The sequence below is a fragment of the Megalobrama amblycephala genome, linkage group LG23 (assembly GCF_018812025.1).
Source record: "Megalobrama amblycephala isolate DHTTF-2021 linkage group LG23, ASM1881202v1, whole genome shotgun sequence".
NCBI lineage: Eukaryota > Metazoa > Chordata > Actinopteri > Cypriniformes > Xenocyprididae > Megalobrama > Megalobrama amblycephala.
In genome coordinates this window covers 391,828-417,060 of record NC_063066.1, presented here as the reverse complement: position 1 = coordinate 417,060, position 25,233 = coordinate 391,828, and the positions used below count along the sequence as shown (strand labels likewise).

At 40.3% G+C, this 25,233-nt stretch overlaps 1 protein-coding gene across 4 annotated transcripts in view; it reads left to right on the top strand.

Annotated features, from left to right (window-relative positions):
* Positions 1–20,892, top strand: part of fgfrl1a (fibroblast growth factor receptor like 1a) — a 147,184-nt gene extending 126,292 nt beyond the window's left edge. For all 4 annotated transcript variants that reach the window (XM_048177057.1, XM_048177059.1, XM_048177058.1 and 1 more), the window contains 4 exons: positions 4,012–4,089; positions 7,112–7,396; positions 13,054–13,407; positions 19,520–20,892. In XM_048177057.1, coding sequence (XP_048033014.1) covers positions 4,012–4,089; positions 7,112–7,396; positions 13,054–13,407; positions 19,520–19,926 — 1,124 coding nt within the window. In that variant the 3' untranslated portion in view covers positions 19,927–20,892. The remainder of the gene's footprint in view (positions 1–4,011; positions 4,090–7,111; positions 7,397–13,053; positions 13,408–19,519) is intronic.
* Positions 20,893–25,233: the final 4,341 nt, after the last annotated feature.

The following is a 25,233-nucleotide window of genomic DNA, read 5'->3' as shown; positions in this document are numbered from 1 at the left end:
TAGAGTAAAGTTATGCGTATTTGGCGTGCTGTCCGGGGAGAGGGCTTCGAGCTCGGAATTTTGGCCCAAACCCAGAGTACTCCCCCCGGTGTGGTAAAAGTAGATATAACTATAAGTGAGGCGATAGGGTGGAGGAGGGATGCTAATAAACTCTCAGATGAACAGAAATCAGTCTGCTGAATTTATACCTTTTGACAATGGTTGAGTTGATTAACTGAATGCTCTCCACCTGTGCTAATTAGGTTAATTATCTGAACTTGCTCCTCCCGAATTTTGTTAATAAAACATCATTAAGATATTTTTGATGAAATCCAAGAGGTATCTGACTCCTCCATAGACAGCAAATTAACCACCACTTTCAAGGTCCAGAAAGGTACTAAAGACATTGTTAAAGTAGTCCATGTGACTGCAGTGGTTAAACCCTAAATTTATGAAGCAACGAGAATACTTTTCGTGTGCAAAAACAAAACAAAAATAACAACTTTATTCAACAATATCCTCTCTTCTGTATCATTATCTTATGCTGTTTATGTTCAGCGCTTCCAGGTTCTATATCAGAACACCAGCTCAGTATTGGCCGATGCTGTTCAGGTGAGCAGCACGACACGTGCGTGTGATGCTGACGCAGGAGCCGGCCAATAATGAGTCTGTGTTGTGATGTTGAACCTGGAAGCGCTGAATGTAAACAGCGAGCCAGGTCACAGTTTTTTGTATGGTGAAACATCCACAAAAGAGGTTCTTCTACCTCCAAATACACAGTGGCCAAAAGATACATTAGTGCGATCGTACATAAATATGCTCTGCAGGCAGTTAATCTGTCAACTTCTTAGTGTTATTCATTCTCGGGTTAGTCTGTAGTCAGTAATGTAAACGTCTCTGCTGTGACCACGGCCCATAAATTTTCACAGTTTAGAACTGGCTGTTAATATAGAGCTGTGTAGCAGTAGAGTTGGTAATGGTTTCCATAAGCTAGTTTTGGAATTCAGTAAATCAAAGCCAAGGTAAAGGCTAACAGCTAGCACCCCATATTGTCTCTCCTTTCGACTTTTTACTCATGAGGGTTGTCTCCAAACCCTCTCCGATTTCATAGCCTTCACCAAAGATGTAGAGAATGACAGCATAATTAGCATGTTGTGTTCAGAAACACTGTTTTGCTTTGAGCAAAGGTGATTGCTTTGCTTTCGGAAAAACATGTTGGAACTGTTCAACTTCATCAATGCAACAATTCTGATTTTTTGATAGCACTGGAGGTCGTAAACTGAACATGCAAGCGCAATAAGTCTTGGACACTAGAGGGGTTTTGCTACCCCTGAAAGATGTGGTACAGCCAAGTTGGATGTTTCATGCTTAGTGAGGGACTAGCAGCTCTAGCCAAAGTCCACAGAAACTCTTGCCAGAAAGCAAAAGAGGGTACCCAGTCCACTACCTCACCAATGAACATTACATCTAGAAAGCCACAAGCCTTCTGAAAACACAGTAGAGCAGAGCCCTGCACTCAGATTTCCTACAGAAAAGGCCTGTTTTCTACTGCTGTCTCCAATGCAGACATGAAAGCAAATATACTGAAGGGTTATGCAAACATCTCCGTTATATTGAGCTTGTTTGAAATTATGAACATGCCTAGATGGTCGACGTGTGAAATGCGGCACGCTGTGGTGTCACTTTGCCTTAATGAAAGAGAAACAGGAGTTTGTTTGGTTTACAAACCTGACAACCCTCTTCCTTCCAAGATTTGTTGACTTTACATGAATCAAACTCAGTTTTTCCTCAGACACCTTGATAGGTGCTGTGAAGTCTTGAAGTATGTGTGCATGGTTTATGAGCTCATAGAGTACTATACTGTATATGTTAAGGAAGTTCTGGAGCAGTTTTTAACATGCAAACTACATTTATGAATTATGTTAAAATGACAAACCTATGGGTAATCCTGAAACTGCTGTTAAGGTGCCAATGAAAATGTATGCGCAATGGTTGCAATGAGCGTGAGCCCGACATGAACAAAAGAGCTATGTGTAGAGTGACCGTACATGAGGGGCTCAGTGAAGGGTAAGAGCCATAGTAATTAAGCTTTTAGCCCAACAATGAGATGTTTTCCTTTGCCCAGACTGGATTCTCTCCTGCAGGAGTGTTAAACTGTGTACACCCTCAGATCAAACCATCCCGCCGACAGCTTCAAAGACCTGACAGGGCTGAAAATGCCAGTCATGTGGTGAACGGATGAGCTGGGACTGTAACTAGAGCAGAAGGGCCACAGATTTCCAGCCATAGTTTTCACTCTTCAGCACATAAGACTTTAGATGTTTGCCTTGAATTTTGAACATATCTTCTCAAGTGAGAAGATTTAGTAGAACTTAAAGGGATAGTTCACCCTAAAATGAAAATTAAGTTGTCACTTATTCACCCTGCTGTTGCAGTGTGGCCTTCTTTTATGGACCACAAAAGGAAAATTTAAAAAAAATGTCAGCATCAAGCTTTGATGAAGTGAATCAAAAGTATCCCAGAATGATCCCATGCGACACATGCCGCATATTCCAAGTGTTCTGGAGGTATAAAATTTCAGTTTGTTTGGTGCAAAACAAACTAAAATTTAATGAATTGACCTTGGCTGTTGGTCGACGCACATGTTCTTGAGACTCTATTAGCTCCGCGCAGTTCACTCTATCTTACCCATAAAAAGCACACAAGATGTGAAAAATCAAGATCAACAAAAATGTGACATTAAATACAACCCATGTACCTTCTTCTCTGAGTTGAATATATATACAATGTGCTTGTTGTAACAAGAAGTTATTGCGTTCACATCTGTCAACTGTCATTCTGACTGTCATCAGACAAACTGAGTACACAGATACTTTTTTGGGATTTCTAGGCATTGTATTTCATGTTGGATTTTTGTTAACCTTGATTTCTCACAACTTGTGTGCTTTTTCTGGGCGAAATAATGTTGATGTTTTTGTTAAATAATAAATTAAATTTTGGTTTGTTTTTCACCAAACCCTATCATATACCCCCAGAACGCTTGGAATAAATGGCACATGTTACATGGGATCAATCTGTGATACTTTCACGTCTTTTTAAAAAGCTTGAATGCTGGTCGCTATTCACTGCCATTATATGGATGAGCGCAAGCGTGAGATTTTTTTTTTTTTTTTAAATTCTCCTTTTTTGGCCCATAAAAGAAGGAAGGGCATACAGCATTAGAACTACACCAGGGTGAGTAAATTATGACTTAATTTTCATTTTAGGGTGAACTATTGCTTTAAGATCTTTGTAAATTGCTTCGAAAACACAAGTGAATTTTTGGCCTCAATTTTCAAACGTTTTTTGTAGATGATCCTCAAATTTATTGTAACATCTTCAACTTTTGTAATCAAAAAATACTGTTTTGTTGTTGTTGTTGTTGTTGTTGTTATTTGTTAATGTCCATAAATTTTCACATTTGTAAACTTGTGTAAATGTTGACAATATCTGAGTCACCTTTAGGCCCAAAACATACTCTACAATTTGTACATGAGTTTTGCATGTTGCTGTGCTCAGCAGTTTGAAAAGAATCTTGTCAGCTTGTTTAAGAACACATTGACTTGAATTAGAACACATCCGGATTAATGACAGAAACATCTGAAGGAAACTATATCACGTTACCACCCCTGAAATGCAAGAGCGCACCTTAAGCATGTTCAGCAAACTGCATGCCTGTAATGCAATGGCCATGTCTACTTTTGCGTACTTGAGTAAACTATGTTTCTGGCCTTATTCTGACACTCTCAAGCCCTGAAATGCAATATCAATATTTAAAGGCTCTCAGCTACAGTATCATGTTTGCTCTCTAGTCAGCTGGTTGGAAGACAGTTGTATATTTTGGTTTAGGTGGTTGAAGGATTGCAGTGATTTGGCTAAAGAATTATAGTAATCTGATTGAACCCAAATATGTGTCTCAGAGTTTATTCTCATATTTATCGAAGCATGCAGCTATTTTGATATGTAAATACTCTATTCTCCCTCTCTCTTTAGATGACTCCAGTGCTGGGAGGGAAGGTGTCAAACCAGCTGGTGAAACCGAGTACTCCAGTGACCTGACAGGAAAACTGGGTAAGGTGCTGCAGTCCTCTGATCCCCTTTGATCTCCTTCATAATTGCTGTCCAGAAAGTCACTGAAAATATGCACAGCAGCTGCCAAGATGTTTCATAAGCTGCTTTTCATGAATTGCAACTTTTTGTTTTACATTGTATTAGAAATTTAAAGAAGAACATGAAAAAACAGAACTTTGAAACATTTAGATATAGTAAAGGGGCTTAGATCTTCTATTTCCAGCAGTCTTTGAAAAGGTCACAAAACTGTGATCTGTAGCAATGATAGCATTTGTGGTAGCATAGCAGCACTGCTGTTTTCTTGTAGTATTCTACAATATTTTCTTGTAGCATAGCAGCGCTGGTGCTTCCTTACAGTATAGTAGTGGTGACATTTTCTTGTAGTATTTCAGCACTGCCGTTTTCTTGTAGTATAGTAGCAGTAACATTTTCTTGTTGCATTGCAGTGCTGCCATTTTTGTGTAGTTTAGTGGCTGTGCCATTTTCTGGTAGCATAGCAGCTGACGTTTGTAGCGGTGCCATTTACTTGTAGCATTTCAGTGCTGACGTTCTCTTGTAGTTTTGTAGAGGTGTCATTTTCTTGTAGCATTTCAGCACTGACGTTTTCTTGTAATTTAGTAATGGTGATATTTTCTTGTAGCATAGCAGCACTGCCTTTTCTTGCAGTATAGCAGTGGTGACATTTTCTTGTAGCATAGCAGTGCTGCTGTTTTCTTCTACTACAGAGTAGCAGTGACATTTTCTAGTAGTATAGCAGTGCCGCCATTTTCTTATAGTATAGTAGAGGTGCATTTTCTTGTAACATTTCAACACTGCCATTTTGTTGTAGTATAGTAGCTGTGCCACTTTCTTATAGTAGCATTGATATTTTCTTGTCAATAGCAGTGCTGCCGTTTCCTTGTAGTATAGTAGTGGTGACATTTTCTTGTAGCATTTCAGTGTTGTGGTTTTGTTGTAGTATAGTAGCAATGATATTTGTTGCTGCTTTGTTGTAGTACACTGTAGTAGCACTGGTGTTACTATAGACTAGAATAATATACACTATTAGTACTCAAAGTACTCATTAGTACTTATGGAAAAACGTGACCTACTGAATGGAAACTGAGCCTGTTACAGAGTATTTGGACAGCATGTACTGTCTGTCACCCCTCTATTTCCCCATCAAACCCTCATCTCCAAGCCGGCACATGTGACTGAATCTTTCCAGATACTGACAGGTAGACCTGTGCTCTGAGATTGGACGGTCCCCAAACTATTTCCCATGGCCCACTACTCCCCGGAGTCACACACTTCTACCTCTGGAGCCCAGTGTTTGCTTTGGTAATTGCGTTTGACAAGCCAAAGAGCAGGCTATTCATGTGAAGTGTGAGGGGGAAGCATTCCATTCCCCTCTGACAGCCACCATCTGATTTGATATTGGAGCACTGCTAAACTCTGGAGTGTTCAAAGAGGGCCTGACTTGGGCTGTGGACCGTAACAGTTTTGATGGCTGCTAGTGGGAGATGCTTAGTTCACTATTGTATTTGCTTTTGTGGTGTTTGTTCAGAGTCTGCTGTGAGCAGTAACAGTCAGCAGGGAACTATAGAGTGACACTACAGAGGAGCTGCTGTTTTCTTTGTCAGATTGCATTCATGGTGTGGTGCTTTGCTCAGTAAATTTGCCCACACAAGAACTTCATGTCCGCTCCTTTATGCTTTATTTTCTTTGTAATTTTAGCGGTGTTGTGTAAATTCTGATGATGAATCAGTATTGCGCCTTTCTCCTTTTATTTATTTAAGCAGCAAGTGGAAAAGTAGTATGCATTAAGACAGTGGTTCCCAAACTGGGGTACACATACCCCTGGGGGTACGTGAGGTGACAAAAGGGGGTACGCGAACAAAATGCTGAGCAGTTCATTTAATTCTACCTTAAAGTAATATTAAAATCAAGCATGTATTTATAACTGCCAAAATGTCGTAAATCCAGTACATTTAATCAAATTACCTCATCATTTGCACAAGCAGCATGCATATGATAGATTGCGTTCAGTCTGCTGCCTTAAATCGCGCTAAATTACTGTCTTTCTCGACAATATACACCTTTGTAAAAGTGGGAATTTAGCACTTACTCGCATGAATAACAAATATAGACACAGATAATGGATTAATTTCGATTTAAGACTCAAACTTTCTCTGATACAAAAACATACCTTGTGTGAGTTCTTGTGTTTAATGATGATGACGAGCAAGAATGCAATTGTTCCCAAATATCCACATGACTGCAAACATGACCTTATTATACAACAGGTCAAAAAATAAAACGTACATTTTAAACAGAGTACTGTCGGTATTTACTCTATTTTGCAATGAAATAATATTTCTTACGAAAACCACAGCAGAACTACAACACGCGAATGCGGCTGCGGCTTTGAACGAATCATGAGAGTCAATGATTCAATGATTTATTCACAGCCAATTGCTTCGTTACTGAATGAATGACTCGATGACTAATGTTTAATGTTTTCGAAGTAATGAAACTACGTTTCCAGATATTTTGAGTATTTGCAACTATTATTATTATTCTTAATGACATTTTTTTTTAGATTCTTTTTAGTATTTCTTACTGAATTTGTGTAAAAATTGCTGTTTTTAATTAAGCATAAATGGCATTACACATATTCTATCATAACGTTGGCTACTTTAAAAATTCCATTTTAATTAGTTCTTATATATCTTATATATATATAAAAAAAAACCTCAAAAATGTCTAACAACAGAAAAGATTTTCTTGTAATTTTTCTTGTAATTTTCTTGTTAATCATTTCTTATTTTTTTCAGTTTTGAAGTTAAATTTGACACAGACATGCTTTTGACAAGCTTCTTACTAAAGTAGGCTGTAAACCTGACAAAACTGCTAGAAATCTGTTCCAATCAGGTTTTAAGTTACTCTAGTCCAAAATAGAATGTTGCTGTCTAACCTTATCCTTCCTTCCTTCCTTCCTTTCTTCCTTCCTTTCTTTCTTTCTTTCTTTCTTTCTTTGTAGTGCGTCCCCGCTTCACACAGCCAGCCAAAATGAGAAAGCGCGTGATTGCGCGGCCGGTGGGGAGCTCAGTAAGGCTTAAGTGCACCGCAAGCGGCAACCCCAGACCTGACATCATCTGGCTGAAGGACAGCAGGCCTCTGACGGCCGAGGAGGTGGGCGAGGGCCGGAAGAAGAAATGGACTCTCAGCCTGAAGAACCTTACACCTGAACACAGTGGCAAATACACGTGTCACGTATCCAACCGTGCTGGGGAGATCAATGCCACTTATAAAGTGGAAGTCATCCGTGAGTCATTCACCTCATCTCATTGATGTTCTCCTGGAATGTGATGGAGCTTTTGATAACTCACTTATATAGTGTAGACTGAAAGAATGAACATGTAGCAACAGTTTAACATTACTTCTTTCATAGCTGTTTGGCATGCACTAATGCACTGCAGCACCAGCCAAATTGTCTCAATCAATTAATGGCATATCATTAGGAATGCATATTTAAAAAAATTATATTTTAATTTTTTTATTAAAATGTATTTCTATATTATATTATTCATATTATATTATTATCTATATTATAATATATATCTATATTATGGCCTCACAAATAAATAAGTGAATAAATACAAACCCGATTCCAAACAAGTTGTGACACTGTACAAATTGTGAATATAAACAGAATGCAATGATGTGGAAGTTTCAAATTTCAATATTTTATTCAGAATATAACATAGATGACATATCAAATGTTTAAACTGAGAAAATGTATAATTTTAAGGGAAAAATAAGTTGATTTTAAATTTCATGGCATCAACACATCTCAAAAAAGTTGGAACAAGGCCATGTTTACCACTGTGTGGCATCCCCTCTTCTTTTTATAACAGTCTGCAAACGTCTGGGGACTGAGGAGACAAGTTGCTCAAGTTTAGGAATAGGAATGTTGTCCCATTCTTGTCTAATACAGGCTTCTAGTTGCTCAACTGTCTTAGGTCTTCTTTGTCGCATCTTCCTCTTTATGATGCACCAAATGTTTTCTATGGGTGAAAGATCTGGACTGCAGGCTGGCCATTTCAGTACTCAGATCCTTCTTCTACGCAGCCATGATGTTGTAATTGATGCAGTATTGGTCTGGCATTGTCATGTTGGAAAATGCAAGGTCTTCCCTGAAAGAGTCAACATCTGGATGGGAGCATATGTTGTTCTAGAACTTGGATATACCTTTCAGCATTGATGGTGCCTTTCCAGATGTGTAAGCTGCCCATGCCACACGCACTCATGCAACCCCATACCATCAGAGATGCAGGCTTCTGAACTGAGCGCTGATAACAACTTGGGTTGTCCTTGTCCTCTTTGGTCCGGATGACATGGGGTCCCAGTTTTCCAAAAAGAACTTCAAATTTTGATTCATCTGACCACAGAACAGTTTTCCACTTTGCCACAGTCCATTTTAAATGAGCCTTGGCCAAGAGAAAACGCCTGCGCTTCTGGATCATGTTTAAATATGGCTTTTTTTTTACCTATAGAGTTTTAGCCGGCAACAGCGAATGGCACGGTGGATTGTGTTCACGACAATGTTTTCTGGAAGTATTCCAGATTTCCATTACAGTAGCATTCTTGTATGTGATGCAGTGCCGTCTAAGGGCCTGAAGATCACAGGTATCCAGTATGGTTTTCCGGCCTTGACCCTTACGCACAGAGATTGTTCCAGATTCTCTGAATCTTTGGATGATATTATGCACTGTAGATGATGATACCTTCAAACTCTTTGCAATTTTTCTCTGAGAAACTCCTTTTGTTACGTGTAGATGGTGCAGAGACGAGGCAGATACGGATTTCCACAATATAAGAAGTACTTTTAATAAACATGAGCAAAGAACACCAAACTAACACTTAACACAACAGAGAACGGACGAGGAGTGAAGGGAGTGAGTGCAATATAAGGGGAGTGCTGACAATAGAGTCCAGGTGCAGGTGATGAGTGATGATGAGGAGCTGACGAGGGAAGTGAGTGCAGGTGTGGAGAACAGGAGGATCTTGGGAAATGGAGTCCAGGGGAACAAGGGATCTGTGACAGTACCTCCCCCTCCCGGTAGGTGCGTCCTCGCGCCGTAGATGGAACAACCGGGAGGGGGGTGGGCGCCCTGGAGACCTCAAGCCGGAGCAGGGGGAGGAGCAGACTGGAGTGGAGGTCTCCAGGGCAGGTTCAAAAGCCATGGCGGGTCAGGGGCTGAAGGCAGCCATGGCGGGTCAGGGACCGAAGGCAGCCACGGCGGGTCAGGTGCAGCAGGCAGCCACGGCGGGTAAGGTGCAGCGGGCAGCCACGGTGGGTCAGGTGCAGCGGCCAGCCATGGCGGGTCAGGTGCAGCGGGCAGCCACGGCGGGTCAGGTGCAGCGGGCAGCCACGGCGGGTCAGGGGCCGAAGGTAGCCATGGTTGGTCCGGGACCGAAGGCTTAGGGCCGTTGAGCCCAGGCGGCGGTGAAGGACCGGCGGGAGATGGCGAAACTGTAGGCTCCGCCGACCGAAGCGCAGCTGGGGCTCCAGAAGGCCGCAGTGGAAGCAGTAAGACAGTCCAAAAAACGAACACCGGGGGGAGTGAGGAGGCCAACTGGAACTGAGGGACGGAGTGACGGAGCGGAGACGGAGGAGTGTAGTCCAGAGGGGAGGGCAGGCTGACGAGTGAACAAGGTGTGAGTGGAGGCAGGATGGATACTGCTGAAGCTGGTGGACTGATGGGCAACGGTGGAGCAGAGAGAGGTTGGAGCCGGGGTGAAGGTAATCGCCCAGAGGTCTGAGGTGGAGATCTGGGCGAGGGGGCTTGAGGTGGAGGTGCAGTGAGTACATTAGTGGGAGGAGGCGGGAGAGGGAGGCAGGGAGGGAAAACAGTCTTTGAATTAGAGACTCTTAGAGCAAAGTTCATCATAATAAAGGGCTCGGTGGTGGCAGGAGCGGCTGGCTCGGCGGCGGCGGCTGGAGCGGCAGGCTCGGCGGCGGCGGCTGGAGCGGCAGGCTCGGCGGCGGCGGCTGGAGCGGCAGGCTCGGCGGCGGCAGCTGGAGCAGAGGGCTCGTAGGCGGCGGCTGGAGCAGAGGGCTCGTAGGCGGCGGCTGGAGCAGAGGGTTCGTTCATCCCCTCAAATACAATTAAAATCCCCACAGGCACTGGAGCTGGCTCTGTGGGGACTGGAGCGGGCTCTGGAGAGACTGGAGCGGGCTCTGGAGAGACTGGAGCGGGCTCTGGAGAGACTGGAGCGGGCTCTGGAGAGACTGGAGCGGGCTCTGGAGAGACTGGAGCCGCTTTCTTCCTTCTCCTCCGCTTACTGGGCCCAGTAGAGGAATGTGGGTCCAGCATGGGGCAGGCAGGGAGTTCGCTGGAAGGGTATGCGGAGGAAGCCGGAGATTGACTGACTGGCCCGGCCAACCGTGTTTCTGGATGGACTGGACGACAACACTTATCCTGAACCCTATCCACGAAGAATTTGGAGCCATTTAAACACAAAATTAAATTGATAGTTTCGCTTAAGGAGAAACGATAATCAGGTTCATCAAAACGGATAGTGTCGTCATCCAATCCATCCAAAAACAGGGAGATCAAAACTGCTTCAGGCCAGTCCGACAAATAAGCGAGCTCAACAAACTCCTCCACATACCTCTCCAGCGAACGACCTACCTGCAGGAGCCCGATAAGGCGATCGCTGGCTGTCAGGGTGAGAGGCGTTGGAGGAGCTGGATCCAGGGAGCCGGGGAAAGTCCACGAGTCCATGTTCTTTCCTTTTCCTTTTTTTTTTTTTTTTTCTCTTGTGGAAATCCAGTCGGTTTAAGGTCCGTTCTTCTGTTACGTGTAGATGGTGCAGAGACGAGGCAGATACGGATTTCCACAATATAAGAAGTACTTTTAATAAACATGAGCAAAGAACACCAAACTAACACTTAACACAACAGAGAACGGACGAGGAGTGAAGGGAGTGAGTGCAATATAAGGGGAGTGCTGACAATAGAGTCCAGGTGCAGGTGATGAGTGATGATGAGGAGCTGACGAGGGAAGTGAGTGCAGGTGTGGAGAACAGGAGGATCTTGGGAAATGGAGTCCAGGGGAACAAGGGATCCGTGACACCTTTCTGATATTGCTCCACTATTTTTCGCCGCAGCATTGGGGGAATTGGTGATCCTCTGCCCATCTTGACTTCTGAGAGACACTGCCACTCTGAGAGGCTCTTTTTATACCCAATCATGTTGCCAATTAACCTAATAAATTGCAAATTGGTCCTCCAGCTGTTCCTTATATGTACATTTAACTTTTCCGGCCTCTTATTGCTACCTGTCCCAACTTTTTTGGAATGTGTAGCTCTCATGAAATCCAAAATGAGCCAATATTTGGCATGAAATTTCAAAATGTCACATTTTCAACATTTGATATTGATGCAGAAACTTGAGGAAATGAGATCCAGGCCGTGATAATGTTGAAGAAAAATTATTTATTCATTTTAATTAAATTTCAATTAAATTCAGCCTCACACGAAAACTTCAATCGATAATGAAAATATTTAATAAAACCAAAAGGTAAAATAAAAATCAGAAAACAAACATCTATGATAAGAACATTCTGGAATCTGAGTATAGTAATTTGCAAGGAAATCATTAGAAATGGCGCCAACGAGACAGCAAGATGCCAGTCAGGATTGCAGGAAAGGGTACCAGTTGAGATAATGAGCCAGGTTTTATACCCTAAGATTGGAAAAACTTACATCACCCTTTCAGGTCTTGTTTGGATAGATAAGAAAGGTCAGAATGAACCTTTCCATTATTTTGGAGGTTTTAAAGAAATTCATGACATTTTATTATTTCCTGCTATCCAAACAGTCTGGGTAATTTTTATGGTCTCGTGGCGATTGACATTATCAAATGGAGTACAAACACCCAAAAACAGGCCCAAAAAGGGTGGGTTAACACCTTCATTGGAACAATACAATAACAAGTTAACATTTTGTATTTTTTTTTAATCCCCTTTCATTTGAATACAGAGATACAAAATATTATTGCAGAAAAAGTACAACATGTGATCAATTCTAATAACGTCTACGCTCTGGTAAAATTTTGGCAGGAACTCAACACAACCACAAAGGTACCAAGCCCTCTTTTACCCAGAAAACTTAAAGTTCACTTCAAAGTCACAGAGTTCAACAGGTGAAAGAAACACAATGAAGATCAGAATAACAAAAGAGCAATAATATAGAGTAAATATGTGGTTTTACTTGAATATAAGTGATTATATGTGAGCAATTTAAGTAAGATGATATGAATACTTGAAATCATAAGTAGCATTGAAAATCATAACCAGTAAATGATAATGAATGATTAAAAATGATTAATAATGAATGATTAACATAGAATATGAATAACTGAATATGCATAAATGAATATTGACCATTTTGGATTCACCTATTGTGAATAAAATATAAGTTTATGAGATGTGTAAATTATTGCATTCCTTTTTTATTCACAATTTGTACAGTGTTCCAACTTTTTTGGAATCGGGTTTGTACATTCCTAAGTGGAATCCGAGTGTTGTAAAGTAGAGTTTAAAGTTGTCAAAGTTCAGTTACCGTTTGAGTGGTTAGTTTGGTTTAGTAAAGACTAGTGTGACAGAGCAGTGACATTTAGTAGTAAAGAATTAAAAGAAAGATTAAAAGAAAGATTTGATCCAGTTCAATTGCTGTTTGCTCCACATTAAATCGCGGCTATGTCTACTGACTTTACAACCCGATCCTAACAGTGGGAAGTTTATTAATCTTGCTCTCGGTAGAGTCATATGTGACATTTTTTCCTTATTCAAAATAGTATAAAATAGCGTATCATTTTTAGAACAGAAAATAGAAAGACCAATCTGAACAGCACAGACCCACAATTGTGTTAAATACTGATTAGGAAATAAAATCTTCCTTATTTCATTACAGAGCGCACAAATTCCAAGCCCATTTTGACGGGCACTCATCCAGTAAATACTACAGTAGACTACGGTGGCACCACGTCTTTTCAATGCAAAGTGCGCAGTGACGTCAAGCCGGTTATCCAATGGTTGAAGAGAGTCGAACCAGGTGGTGAGAGCAAGTACAACTCCACTATTGAGGTCGGAGACCATCGCTTCATTGTGTTGCCCACAGGTGAAGTGTGGTCACGACCAGACGGCTCCTATTTGAACAAGCTACTCATCACTCGAGCCAAAGAGGAGGACGCTGGCATGTACATCTGCCTGGGGGCCAATACCATGGGCTACAGCTTCCGCAGTGCCTTCCTTACTGTGTTGCCTGGTCAGTATCATTCTCTGGGTCACATTTTAGACTTCTGTAGCATTTTAATTGTTCACAGAAGTCCACTTATAATATTAGTCAAGCTAATTTTTCATGTTATTTTTGCTACTGTAACTACAGCGTAGACAGCTTGAAAAAAATATTTAGTACACTGTTTTGAAATAAGTCTCTTACGCTCACCAAGGCTGCTTTTATTTAATCATAAATACAGAAAAAACGGTAATATTGTGAAATATTATTAAACTTTTAAATAACTGTTTTCTATCTTAATATAGTTATTCCTGTGATCATTACTCCAATCTTCAGTGATCCTTCAGAAATCATTCTAATAAGCTGATTTGCTGCCCAAGAAACATTTATTATTATTGTCAATGTTGAAAACAGTTGTGCTCCTTCATATTTTGGAGAACATGTCTCAGGTTACACTGAGAACAGGGAATGAGACACTGCGTCGAAACGCTAATGGGGAACTCCTCCTCACGTCTTAGATCCCTCTTCTTCCTAGAGTCCCGCCTTCTCTGGGACCTACTCCTAGGAGGAGGAGGTGCCCGAGAGGCGACACTGGACCTCTGGCCCTGTTTCTAATCCTCGAATCAGGACGTACCTGGACCTCCTGTCTGCCTGGGCCCGGATTCGGATCTCAGTGGTATGCACGTCCTAAACACTGCCGAGCGCACCTTCACCTCTCTGAACTTTCCCACCACCGCCTCGACAGAGGTGCCGAAAAGCTCAGAGGGTGAAACCGGCGCATCGACGAGAAAGCCCATCTCTTTCTCCCTGATGTCAGCCAGGTTCAACCACAGATGCCTCTCCATGGCCACCATTGCTGCCATCGATCTACCAATCGAGGCAGCAGTCTGCTTGGTGGCCCGGAGAGCAAGATCCTTGGTGTGCCGCAGCTCTTCTACCGCCTTAGGGGAGAGACCCTGCTCCTGGTCCAAATCCTTCAGCAGGTTTGCCTGATATGCCTGCAGCAAAGCCATAGTGTGCAAGGCAGCACCAGCCTGACCCGCTGCCGCATATGCCCTGCCATTCATGCGAGATGTCATCTTAAGGGGCTTTGAAGGCAGGACCAGAGCTTTTAGTGTCTCGTCATTAGGAGGCATTGACGCATACCCATACTTGCTCTTCTCCCAGACAAAAAACGCACAAATTGTGTGTCATCAGGTGTCAAAAACCTAGGACACGGATCCACACACTTTCTTTATATATATACAGTACAGTCCAAAAGTTTGGAACCACTAAGATTTTTAATGTTTTTAAAAGAAGTTTCGTCTGCTCACCAAGGCTACATTTATTTAATTAAAAATACAGTAAAAAACAGTAATATTGTGAAATATTATTACAATTTAAAATAACTGTGTACTATTTAAATATATTTGACAAAGTAATTTATTCCTGTGTTGCAAAGCTGAATTTTCAGCATCGTTACTCCAGTCTTCAGTGTCACATGATCCTTCAGAAATCATTCTAATATGCTGATTTGCTGCTCAATAAACATTTATGATTATTTTCAATGTTGAAAACAGTTGTGTACTTTTTTTTTCAGGATTCCTTGATGAATAGAAAGTTCAAAAGAACAGCATTTATCTGAAATACAAAGCTTCTGTAGCATTATACACTACCGTTCAAAAGTTTGGGGTCAGTAAGAATTTTTATTTTTATTTTTTTGAAAAGAAATGAAAGAAATTAATACTTTTATTCAGCAAGGATGCATTAAATCAATCAAAAGTGGCAGTAAAGACATTTATAATGTTACAAAAGATTAGATTTCAGATAAACACTGTTCTTTTGAACTTTCTATTCATCAAATAATCCTGAAAAAAAATATTGTACACAAATATTTTGTACAATTGTACAGATTAAATGTTTCTTGAGCAGCAGATCAGCATATTAGAATGATTTCTGAAGGATCATGTGACACTGAAGACTGGAGTAATGATGCTGAAAATTCAGCTTTGCCATCACAGGAATAAATTACTTTGTGAAATATATTCAAATAGAAAACAGTTATTTTAAATTGTAATAATATTTCACAATATTACTGTTTTTTACTGTATTTTTAATTAAATAAATGTAGCCTTAGTGAGCAGACAAAACTTCTTTTAAAAACATTAAAAATCTTAGTGGTTCCAAACTTTTGGACTGTACTGTATATATATATATATATATATATATATATATATATATATATATATATATATATATATATATATATATATATATATATATATATATATATATATATATAGTAGTATTTGTAGTAGGTTATATTAATGCATATTATTTAATTAGGGCCCGAGCACCGATGGTGTGAGGACCCTATTGGAATTGCTCCGTTTATTATTATTATTATTATTATTATTATTATTATTATTAGGGCCCGAGCACCGATGGTGTGAGGACCCTATTGGAATTGCTCCGTTTATTATTATTATTATTATTATTATTATTAGGGCCCGAGCACCGATGGTGTGAGGACCCTATTGGAATTGCTCCGTTTATTATTATTAGGGCCCAAGCGAAAATTCGCGCAGGGCCCTCTTGTTTTTCTAAGGATTATTATTAGGGCCCAAGCGAAAATTCGCGCAGGGCCCTCTTGTTTTTCTAAGGATTATTAGGGCCCAAGCGAAAATTCGCGCATCTAAGGATTATTTTTTTTTTTTTTTTTTTTTTTTTTTTTTCCGTCTTCCGGGGCTTTTTGGGGGCCTTAACATGCTCAAAAACTCTTGAAAATTGGCACACACATTGGAATCCGCGGCCACAGGGCCGGGCAGAAGCTGGTACCCGGGCGTGGCAGGGGGCTCAACAGCGCCCCCTTGAAAAAAGGTCTGAAAATTTGGTCCATATATTAAACACGCTTGCACGTATTAGTCTGAAACTCGGTACACATATAGACCTCATCGGGCCAAACAACTTTCGTGCTCTAAGTTAAACGTCACGCCAACAGGAAGTCAGCTATTAAGGGTTGTTTGAAAAACGCATGCTCTGGAATTTGATATACTCCTCCTAGACGATTAATCCGATCGCCACCAAACTCGGTCAGCATGAAGTCAAGACACTGATGATTAAAAATTGCCAGGGGATTTTTGATATCTCGAACGGTTTGTCCGTGGCGAGGCAACGAATTTATGGCGAGAAAAAGGAAACAGGAAATGTGTTATAACGTCTGCATACATATATTGATCTTTATGAAACTTCACAAGTGTGTTCGTTATAGGAGTCTGATCACATGTATGTGACTATTGTGAGTCAAAGTTATAGCGCCACCAACTGGCAGCAGGAAGTGTATCACTTTTTGAAATGTTTTGAGATCACCCTCTTATTTTTACCTGATTTGCTTCAAACTTCATCAGTGTAATGTCAATACACAGCAGATGTAGACCTATGACAGGATTTTTGATATTTGAAATATTGTTGCCATGGCAACAGGTCAAACTGTAATAATATTCTTGAGTGTTTTTGAGGCTCTTAACATGCTTCAAATTGCATGAAACTCGACACACACATCAATATTGTCAACCAGTAGACATGGACAAAGCCATAGAAATGGGCGTGGTGGAGGGGCTCAGTAGCGCCACCTTTTGACAAAAGTGGGGGGGTTAGTTTTTCCTACAATCACCAAACTCGGTACACATATTGTTCTCATCAAGCCGGACAATTTTCTAATTTACATTCATTAGCTCCGACCAACAGGAAGTCAGCTATTTTGGTTTGAATGTTAATTTTTTGAAAAAACAGGCTATGAATTTTATACTACTACTCCTACAGGGTTTATCCAATTTACACCAAGCTTTTTTTAACTTGTTGCTAACACATTGAAGTTGTTTAATTGCAAACGGATTTTGGATATCTCAAATGGTTTGGCCGTGGCGAGGCAACGAATTTATGGCAAGAAAAGGGAAACAAAGTGTTATAACTCCTGCATACATTAATTGATTTTGATGAAACTTCGGCTTAGTCTTCGTTGTACAAGGCTGATCACATGGATGTGACTATTGTGATTCAAAGTCATAGCGCCACCAACTGGAAGCAGAAAATGTGTCACTTTCAGCATACATTGAGATCACCCTCTTATTTTTACCTGATTTGCTTCAAAATTCATCAGAATAATGTTAAAACTTGGCACATGTAATCCTTTGAAAATGGGCAGGGAGGAGGGGCTCTATAGTGGCACCTTGTAGTGCAGTAAATGTGGAGTGAATTTGACATAGTCCTTTGATGTTTAACCGTTTTAAGTGCCTATTGCCCGCTGTGCACAGTTGCCCTGAAGCCACCGGGGTGGCGGTGCCACCGGGCTTGGGCCCGCCATCGCTGCTCGCAGCTATATTTATTATTATTATTATTATTCTCCAAAGTAAATCGCATTTTAGAGGGCCTAAACGTGCTCGAAAACTCATGAAACTTTGCACACGCATCAGAAGTGGTGAAAATTTACGTCTGTTATGGGTTTCGGAATTGGGCGTGGCAAAATGGCTCGATAGCGCCATCTAACGTACAGCCCCGCTCGCTACATAACACTAGGGGTTTGAAATTCGGTACACACATTTATCAGCCCAGTACCTACAAAAAATTCTTTTGGAGCGAAATCCGAAACCAAACAGGAAGTCAGATATTTTGAATTAATTCACAGTTTTTTGCATTTTCCAGACGTTGTACTTTAACGAACTCCTCCTAGAGATTTAATCAGATCAATGTCATTTTTGGTCAGTCTAATCTAAAGGCCTTTGTGACGTTAAATTGCGAAGATCTAGAGTTTTCGCTGAAGGGCGTGTCCGTGGCAGCCTGACAAAGTTTGATGTTTTCGCCATGAGAAAGGAAGTTGTTGTAACTCAGACAAACAATGTCGGATCTGCCCCAAACTTCACATGCTTTATTAGAGTCCTGACCTGAAGACATCTTCATAACAATATTCAGTTACAGTCATAGCGCCACCTGCAGGCAACAGGAAATGACATGTTTTACACTGTGATTAACTCCTCATAGAGATTTAACCAGATCAACATCATATGTTGTCAGTCTAATCTTAAGACCTTAGCGATGATAAATATCAAAGATCTTGAGTTTTCAGTGAAGGGCGTGTCCGTGGCAGACTGACAAAGTCTGATGTTTCGCCATGAAAGAGGAAACTGTTGTAACTCAGGCATACAATGTCCGATCTGCTTCAAACTTCACGTGTTCAATGATAGTCCTGGCCTGAAGACATCAACATGGCAAAATTCAGTTACGGTAAAAGCGCCACCTGTTGACCGCAGGAAGTGTGGCATTTCAAAATGACTTTGGCATAATTCTCCTGTATTCACTCATTTAAATGCATGACGCCCACTGTTCACTGTTTTCCTGAGGCCAACGGGTGGCGGTGAGCCCGGGTGCGAGGGCCCTCTCAACGCTGCTTGCAGCTTTAATATTATTATTATTATTTAAAATATTGTTAAAAAAGTATACTTTATTTTGATTCTTCATTAATTTTATTACACATTTTAATGTTTGGTTTGATTCATTGTGATTAATTACAGAATCTTGTGCAGTTACTTAGTTTAAATGTTTTACATGTTTTACATTCTAATATACATTATGTAAATGATGTGTACGTTAATTCGTAAATTTGATCAATTCCGTGTATACGTCATATTTATATAAAATGATACATCACATCTTTAATTTACATGCCGATGCACCGATGCGAATCGGTGAATCTTACCATCCTTACTGTGTACGCATATGAGCCAAGTGAAGTATACTTTGCAAGGCTGTGTGTTCGACTGTGCGCATAAAAAGACAAAATATACACAGGGCTTTAGGCCATGGCAAAGTGTTAAATACTGAATCCATCTTGATGTGCTCATGGTCATGATGTTATACAGTACCATGGCAATTTCTGAATTGTTTTAAGTATGTTACTAGCTTAAATGTCTCTTCTGATACTCATCCTCATGTAAACAAATTCAACCATGTCAGATCACTGGCCCTGTGATCAGATTGATTGAAGCGCTTCTTAATACTAGGTGTAAACAGGGCCACTGATACATGTAAATGTGGTCTATATTTGAATTCTACTGTTAGTTTTGTTTTGTTTTTACATTGTGGTTTTCACATCTCTGTCTTCATCCAGACCCAAAGCCACCATTCTCTCCAATCCCGTCTGTTTTGCCTCCCAGTCTTCCCTGGCCCGTCATCATCGGCATCCCCGCAGGAGTGGTCTTTATTCTGGGTACCGTCCTGCTCTGGTTCTGCCAATCCAGAAAGCACTGTTCCTCAGGAGCCATAATCTCAGCCCAGACCTTACCCAACGGCCACCGGCAGTCCCCCAGAGACAGGGCGCTCACAGCTGCTGATAAAGACTGCATCGGCTCCATCACCTATGAGGAGTATTTGGCTCAGCAGCAGCAACAACAGCTTTTGCTGGCCCAAGCTGCTCCCAAAGTCTATCCAAAGATCTACTCAGACATTCACACACATACCCACTCGCACGTTGACGGCAAAATTCACCAGCACCAACACATCCACTACCAATGTTAGCATGGTCTGAGGCCTTCATGCTTATAGTCTGCTGTTTTTTTTCTTCACATCTTCAGTTTTTGGACCCAACATGGCATTTTGCCACCAAAATACGGCAGTGTGTTAGCCACAGCCTCAAACAAACATTTCTGCTCAAATTCTACAGAATGGAAAAACAATTGAGCTATGTTGTTGCAGTCTAACCAGTCCCTTTATGAACAGTGGGGTGGGAAAGGGTAAGGCTAACGAAAAAAATTATGATATTTCAGTCAGTTTTGAAATGGAGAAACATTTCACAGAAACACTGCTGACAGAGCAAACACTTTTGCAGATTTGTATGGGACAAGCACACCAATGTATTATCTCTTCGATACGTATCTGCTTTCAAACTGTGAAATGCAATAATATTTTAATACGATTTTTCAATAAGTCCATTGTGGATGGGGCCAAAACAATTTTTTTGGATTAGCACCAAATCTCAGTGAAACGTTTGTTTGCATGTCCAAAAACATTATTTTTGCAGATATTGAGAGATCCATTTACAGAGTATTTAGATACATCCGATTGAATGCATGAGAGCGTATGTTGATGTTGTTTTTGCAGGTATGGTCTACCTTGTTTCGACTTTAAGAAATTGTGTAGGTTCAGTCAATCTAGTTTTAAGTCTAATTGTATCTTTAATGGAAAAAGAGAATATTAATGAGCTTTGGTTATATTGTAACTAAAGATACAATGAGATTTTGGCATTGCACGTTCTGGCAAGGGGTTCCTTGTGTCTTTCATTAACTTGTACTTTTCTTTTCAGGGCCAGCTCTGAATAACCTGAGGTACCCAATCCCATAGTGGCTCTATGGCAGGGGTGCCCAACCCTGTTCCTGGAGATCTACCTACCTGCAAAGTTTAGCTTCAACTAGGGCTGGGCGATATATCGCATGCGATTGTCACACGCATTTCGTCAGTAAAGCCGGTTCCCTGATTACCGCTAAATCGCCATCACCTGCTTTCAAATGGAGCGCCATTTAATAGACAGAGCCGTAGATCACTGACAAGCTACTCAATAGCGCGTTCATTATCGCAGATGAATCGCCTTCGATAATGAACGCGATATTGCGTAGCTTGTCAGTAAACTGCCCAGCCCTAGCTCCAACCCTGATAAAACACACCAGAATCTGCTAATTAAGATCTCCAGGAGCACTTGATAATTACAGACAGGTGTGTTGAGCAGGGCTGGAGCTGAAGTCTGCAGGAAGGTTGATCTCCAGGCACAGGGTTGGGCACCCCTGCTCTATGGCCTTGTTTTTCGTGTGTGTGGGAGGGGAGTTGTATTTTCATAAGCTTGACCACTATAATGAATACTGTGTAAAATGCCTTTGACTGCTCATGTAATGGCTGCCCTTTTAATATTTACATAATGTGAGTCAGAGTTTCAAAAACAAACCTTAGACTGAAACTCAGACGTATTGTGTATTGTTCGTGCATGTGTTTACCGTGATGATCATGGTAATGGGTCAATGCTGAAAGGACTGAGGGAATATAGGAATGCACTTAACCCAGACATCTGACAACAACAACAACAAAACCTTTTGAAATTCATTGCCCCTGTTATTTTAACAAAGTCAGCCAAAAGAGGGAAGTGATTCTAAAATAGTTAATTTATTTGTAAGCAATGATTTGATGCTTTGAATTGGGCATAATCTAGATGTTTTAAACCAAATATGAGTATACATAGCATTGTCTTCCCTTAGCTGCAGTGTAAGCTATGTAGCATATATCAAGTGTTAAATATTTATACGCGCTGTTGAAAAAAATAACACAACGGTCGTAATTAGTTATCTCTGTATGGACAATCTTGCACAGTCTGGCCTGTTTTTATGTTTAAAAAATATATATGTCTGTCACATTGAAACATTAAAATCATTTTATCATTATCATAAAATGATAAAGCTCTTGTTCACCAGGTATGAAAATGTGTTGAGTGTGTCATTTTCTGTGAATGTCATGTCATGAAAATATGTGGCTACAAATTTAACAATCTATTTATCTTTGATTTGGAATTCCATATTTTTATGCCCACTGTTTGAAGTGCCAACATATTATAACTTTATAAATAACTAATTTCCAATCTATTCCTATTCCTAAATTATATTACAAATATAACAAAATGTATGCGATTATTTCTTATAGATATTTCTTCAGACTGTATTTTTAATTCAAACTGTAATATGAAAGGTGTGAAATATCACATATCATAATTATCTAAATACTGTAGCAGATGCTAAAATATCAAATAGCTATGCTGTGGTTTGGATTATAGTGCCTATAAAACAGACAAGTCATTATTATTCCCTGTTATAGGAGGACCAAATTTCATATTATCATATTATAATATACATTATACTCTTTAATGGTGTAACTACACACACTACCGTACAAGACTTTGGGTCAGTCCCGGCGCCATGGGCGAGCATTGGGGCAGCGTGGGCAGGCATTTGGGGGCCTGGCCCCCCCTGTGAGTCACTAGTGCCCGCCCTGGATGAGCCAACTCCACATCCCTCGAGTCCTTGCTTTTTGCACAATATATTTTTAAATATATAATAAAGATAATAAATAGGCTACTGTTGTCAAAAGTTCTCATTTTGTATACATAACTCATGAATGAAAATGTTTTTTTTTTAAATAATAATTTTAAATGGATTTGATTGGTTGATCAATAATGAGCGCGGAAATGTTTGGTCGTGTGCTAAGCATAGCTTAACGTTAGATGTCATTTTATAACTATGCTGAGCTATCTTGTGTGATAGTGACTATATACGGCGTTTCTTTATTCAAACACCACCAAAGTTGTCAGGAGAGAGCAGCGAGGTTACAAAAGCCCGAGTGACACGTTATGGTTCTGCTGTGATCTTTGTTTGAATTATTTTCACTGCTAAAATAGAACAAAAAAGTCAATATTGCATCTAAAATGTAATTTCTTGTTTATTGAACTGTCATATGAAATCAGTGTCACATTTTCTTTTGTGATGGTATTCGGCACTTTTGGTCGTGTAATGTTGCTTAACTGTATCATATGTTATAAATATAAAAACTCCACATTTTGATTTTTTACCGCAGTATGCAGCCGTGGCTCGTCATCTAAACATAGACCTCTATATACACCGAATTAATAATAAATTATAAATGTGTTCACCATTCTGCAACATTTTTTTTTTTTCAGATTTTATAACATAAAGTGAGCAGGTTATATTAAAGGTCCCGTTTTTCATGTTTTTTTTGAAGCTTTGATTGTGTTTATAGTGTGCAATATAACATGTGTTCATGTTTCGCGTGTAAAAAAAACACAGTATTTTTCACATAATTTACTTATCTGTATACCGCTGTTTACACTGTCATAAAAACGGGCTGATGACTTCCTTGTTCTATGAAGTCCCTCCTTCAGAAATACGTAACGAGTTCTGATTGTGCCAGCGGTTCCTGTGTTGTGATTCGACAGCTCTGAGTGCACCGTGCCCGGAAAAGTCACGCCTCTTACCATAAACATGTCTTTAATTTTACCCTATCAATTTGAGCCGGAATCAGACCCGGTGATTGGACTGCGGGATGAAAATAACAGCGTTTCGACGACATGGCGACAAACACACTCTACAAACGCAACTCTTGTGTATTCCTGTGGGCGGAGGTTAGTCAAAAAACTGTTTTAGTGACGTCATTAAAGAAGGAAGTAGAGGGATGTAGTCCAAACTGGCCGTTCGATGTAGGCGACTTCTGTTAAATAAAATATCTCGCTTGGCATTGAACTTTGAGCTTTAAAATTTTACAGATTTTATTTATACTCTAACAACAACATTACACACTAACTAAAGTTTGAAACATGGGATCACGAAGAACGGGACCTTTAAAGGTGCCCTAGAACCAGTTTTTACAAGATGTAATATAAGTCTAAGGTGTCCCCTGAATGTGTCTGTGTTTCAGCTCAAAATACCCCATAGATTTTTTTTAATTAATTTTTTTAACTGCCTATTTTGGGGCATCATTAACTATGCACCGATTCAGGCTGCGGCCCCATTAAATCGCGTGCTCCCTGCCCCCCGAGATCTCGACTCTAATATAGTGCATTTACAAAGTTCACACAGCTAATATAACCCTCAAATGGATCTTTACAAGATGTTCGTCATGCATACTGCATGTATGCGTCGATCATATGTGTCACAGACACGTCAGGTTCCAACCTCCACCAATCACAGCGCAAGCCATCCCCAGAGTACTGATCACCGCCACCTGCACCTCATCACCTCACTCATCAACAGCACTATAAAGCACACACGCACACAGCACTCCATGTCCGGTCTCGTTCGCATATACCCCATGTTATGCTTACCTCAAGGACTCCTCTTTGTATACTCCCCTGTCTCCAGCGTGTCTCCTTCCCTCTGTGTGCCTCGTCTGCTGTGTGGGTGTGTTCCAGTCAGCTCCCCTGTTCTCCAGCGATCTCCAAGCTCCAGCGTATATCTACCTGCAAAAGAAAGGACAGTAACTATTCCTCATTCTACCTGATCAAACCTTTCTACAACGAGTTCACTCACCTGTGTGTGTTCACCTGCTCTACTGTGGTCAAATAAACAACCATTACCTGTTACATCTGTGTCTGTCTCCTGTATACCGTAACAATATGAGTATAGTATTTATTTGGATGTTTACATTTGATTCTGAATGAGTTTGACAGTGCTCCATGGCTAAAGCTAACATTACACACTGTTGGAGAGATTTATAAACAATGAAGATGTTTATGCATTATACAGACTGCAAGTGTTTAAAAATGAAAATAACAACGACTCTCTTGTCTCCGTGAATACAGTAAGAAATGATGGTAACTTTAACCACATTTAAAAGTACATTAGCAACATGCTAACAAAACATTTAAGTCAAGTCAAGTCACCCTTATTTATATAGCGCTTTTTACAATGCAGATTGTGTCAAAGCAGCTTTACATTGATAATTGGTATATAATTTTCCTTTTAAAGAATAGTGTCAATGCAGGCAGATCAAAAGCACTGTTGAATAAATGTCAAGAATACTGTTGAATATCAAATGTCAAGTCAAATTAAATTAAATTAGGGCTGCACGATTAATCGTATTTTAATCACGATAACGATATCTGCTTCTCCCGATTGATTTTAAATAATCGTCACGATATTGGCCCACTCTATGAAAATGAACATAATTTGGAAATATTGGAAGTAATATTAGGAGTTTCGCTGATTTATCTTTTGAAGTTCCTAAAGATTTTACCAGTTTTCATAATGTTGATCAGCTAGAAATGATTGTTCTTTG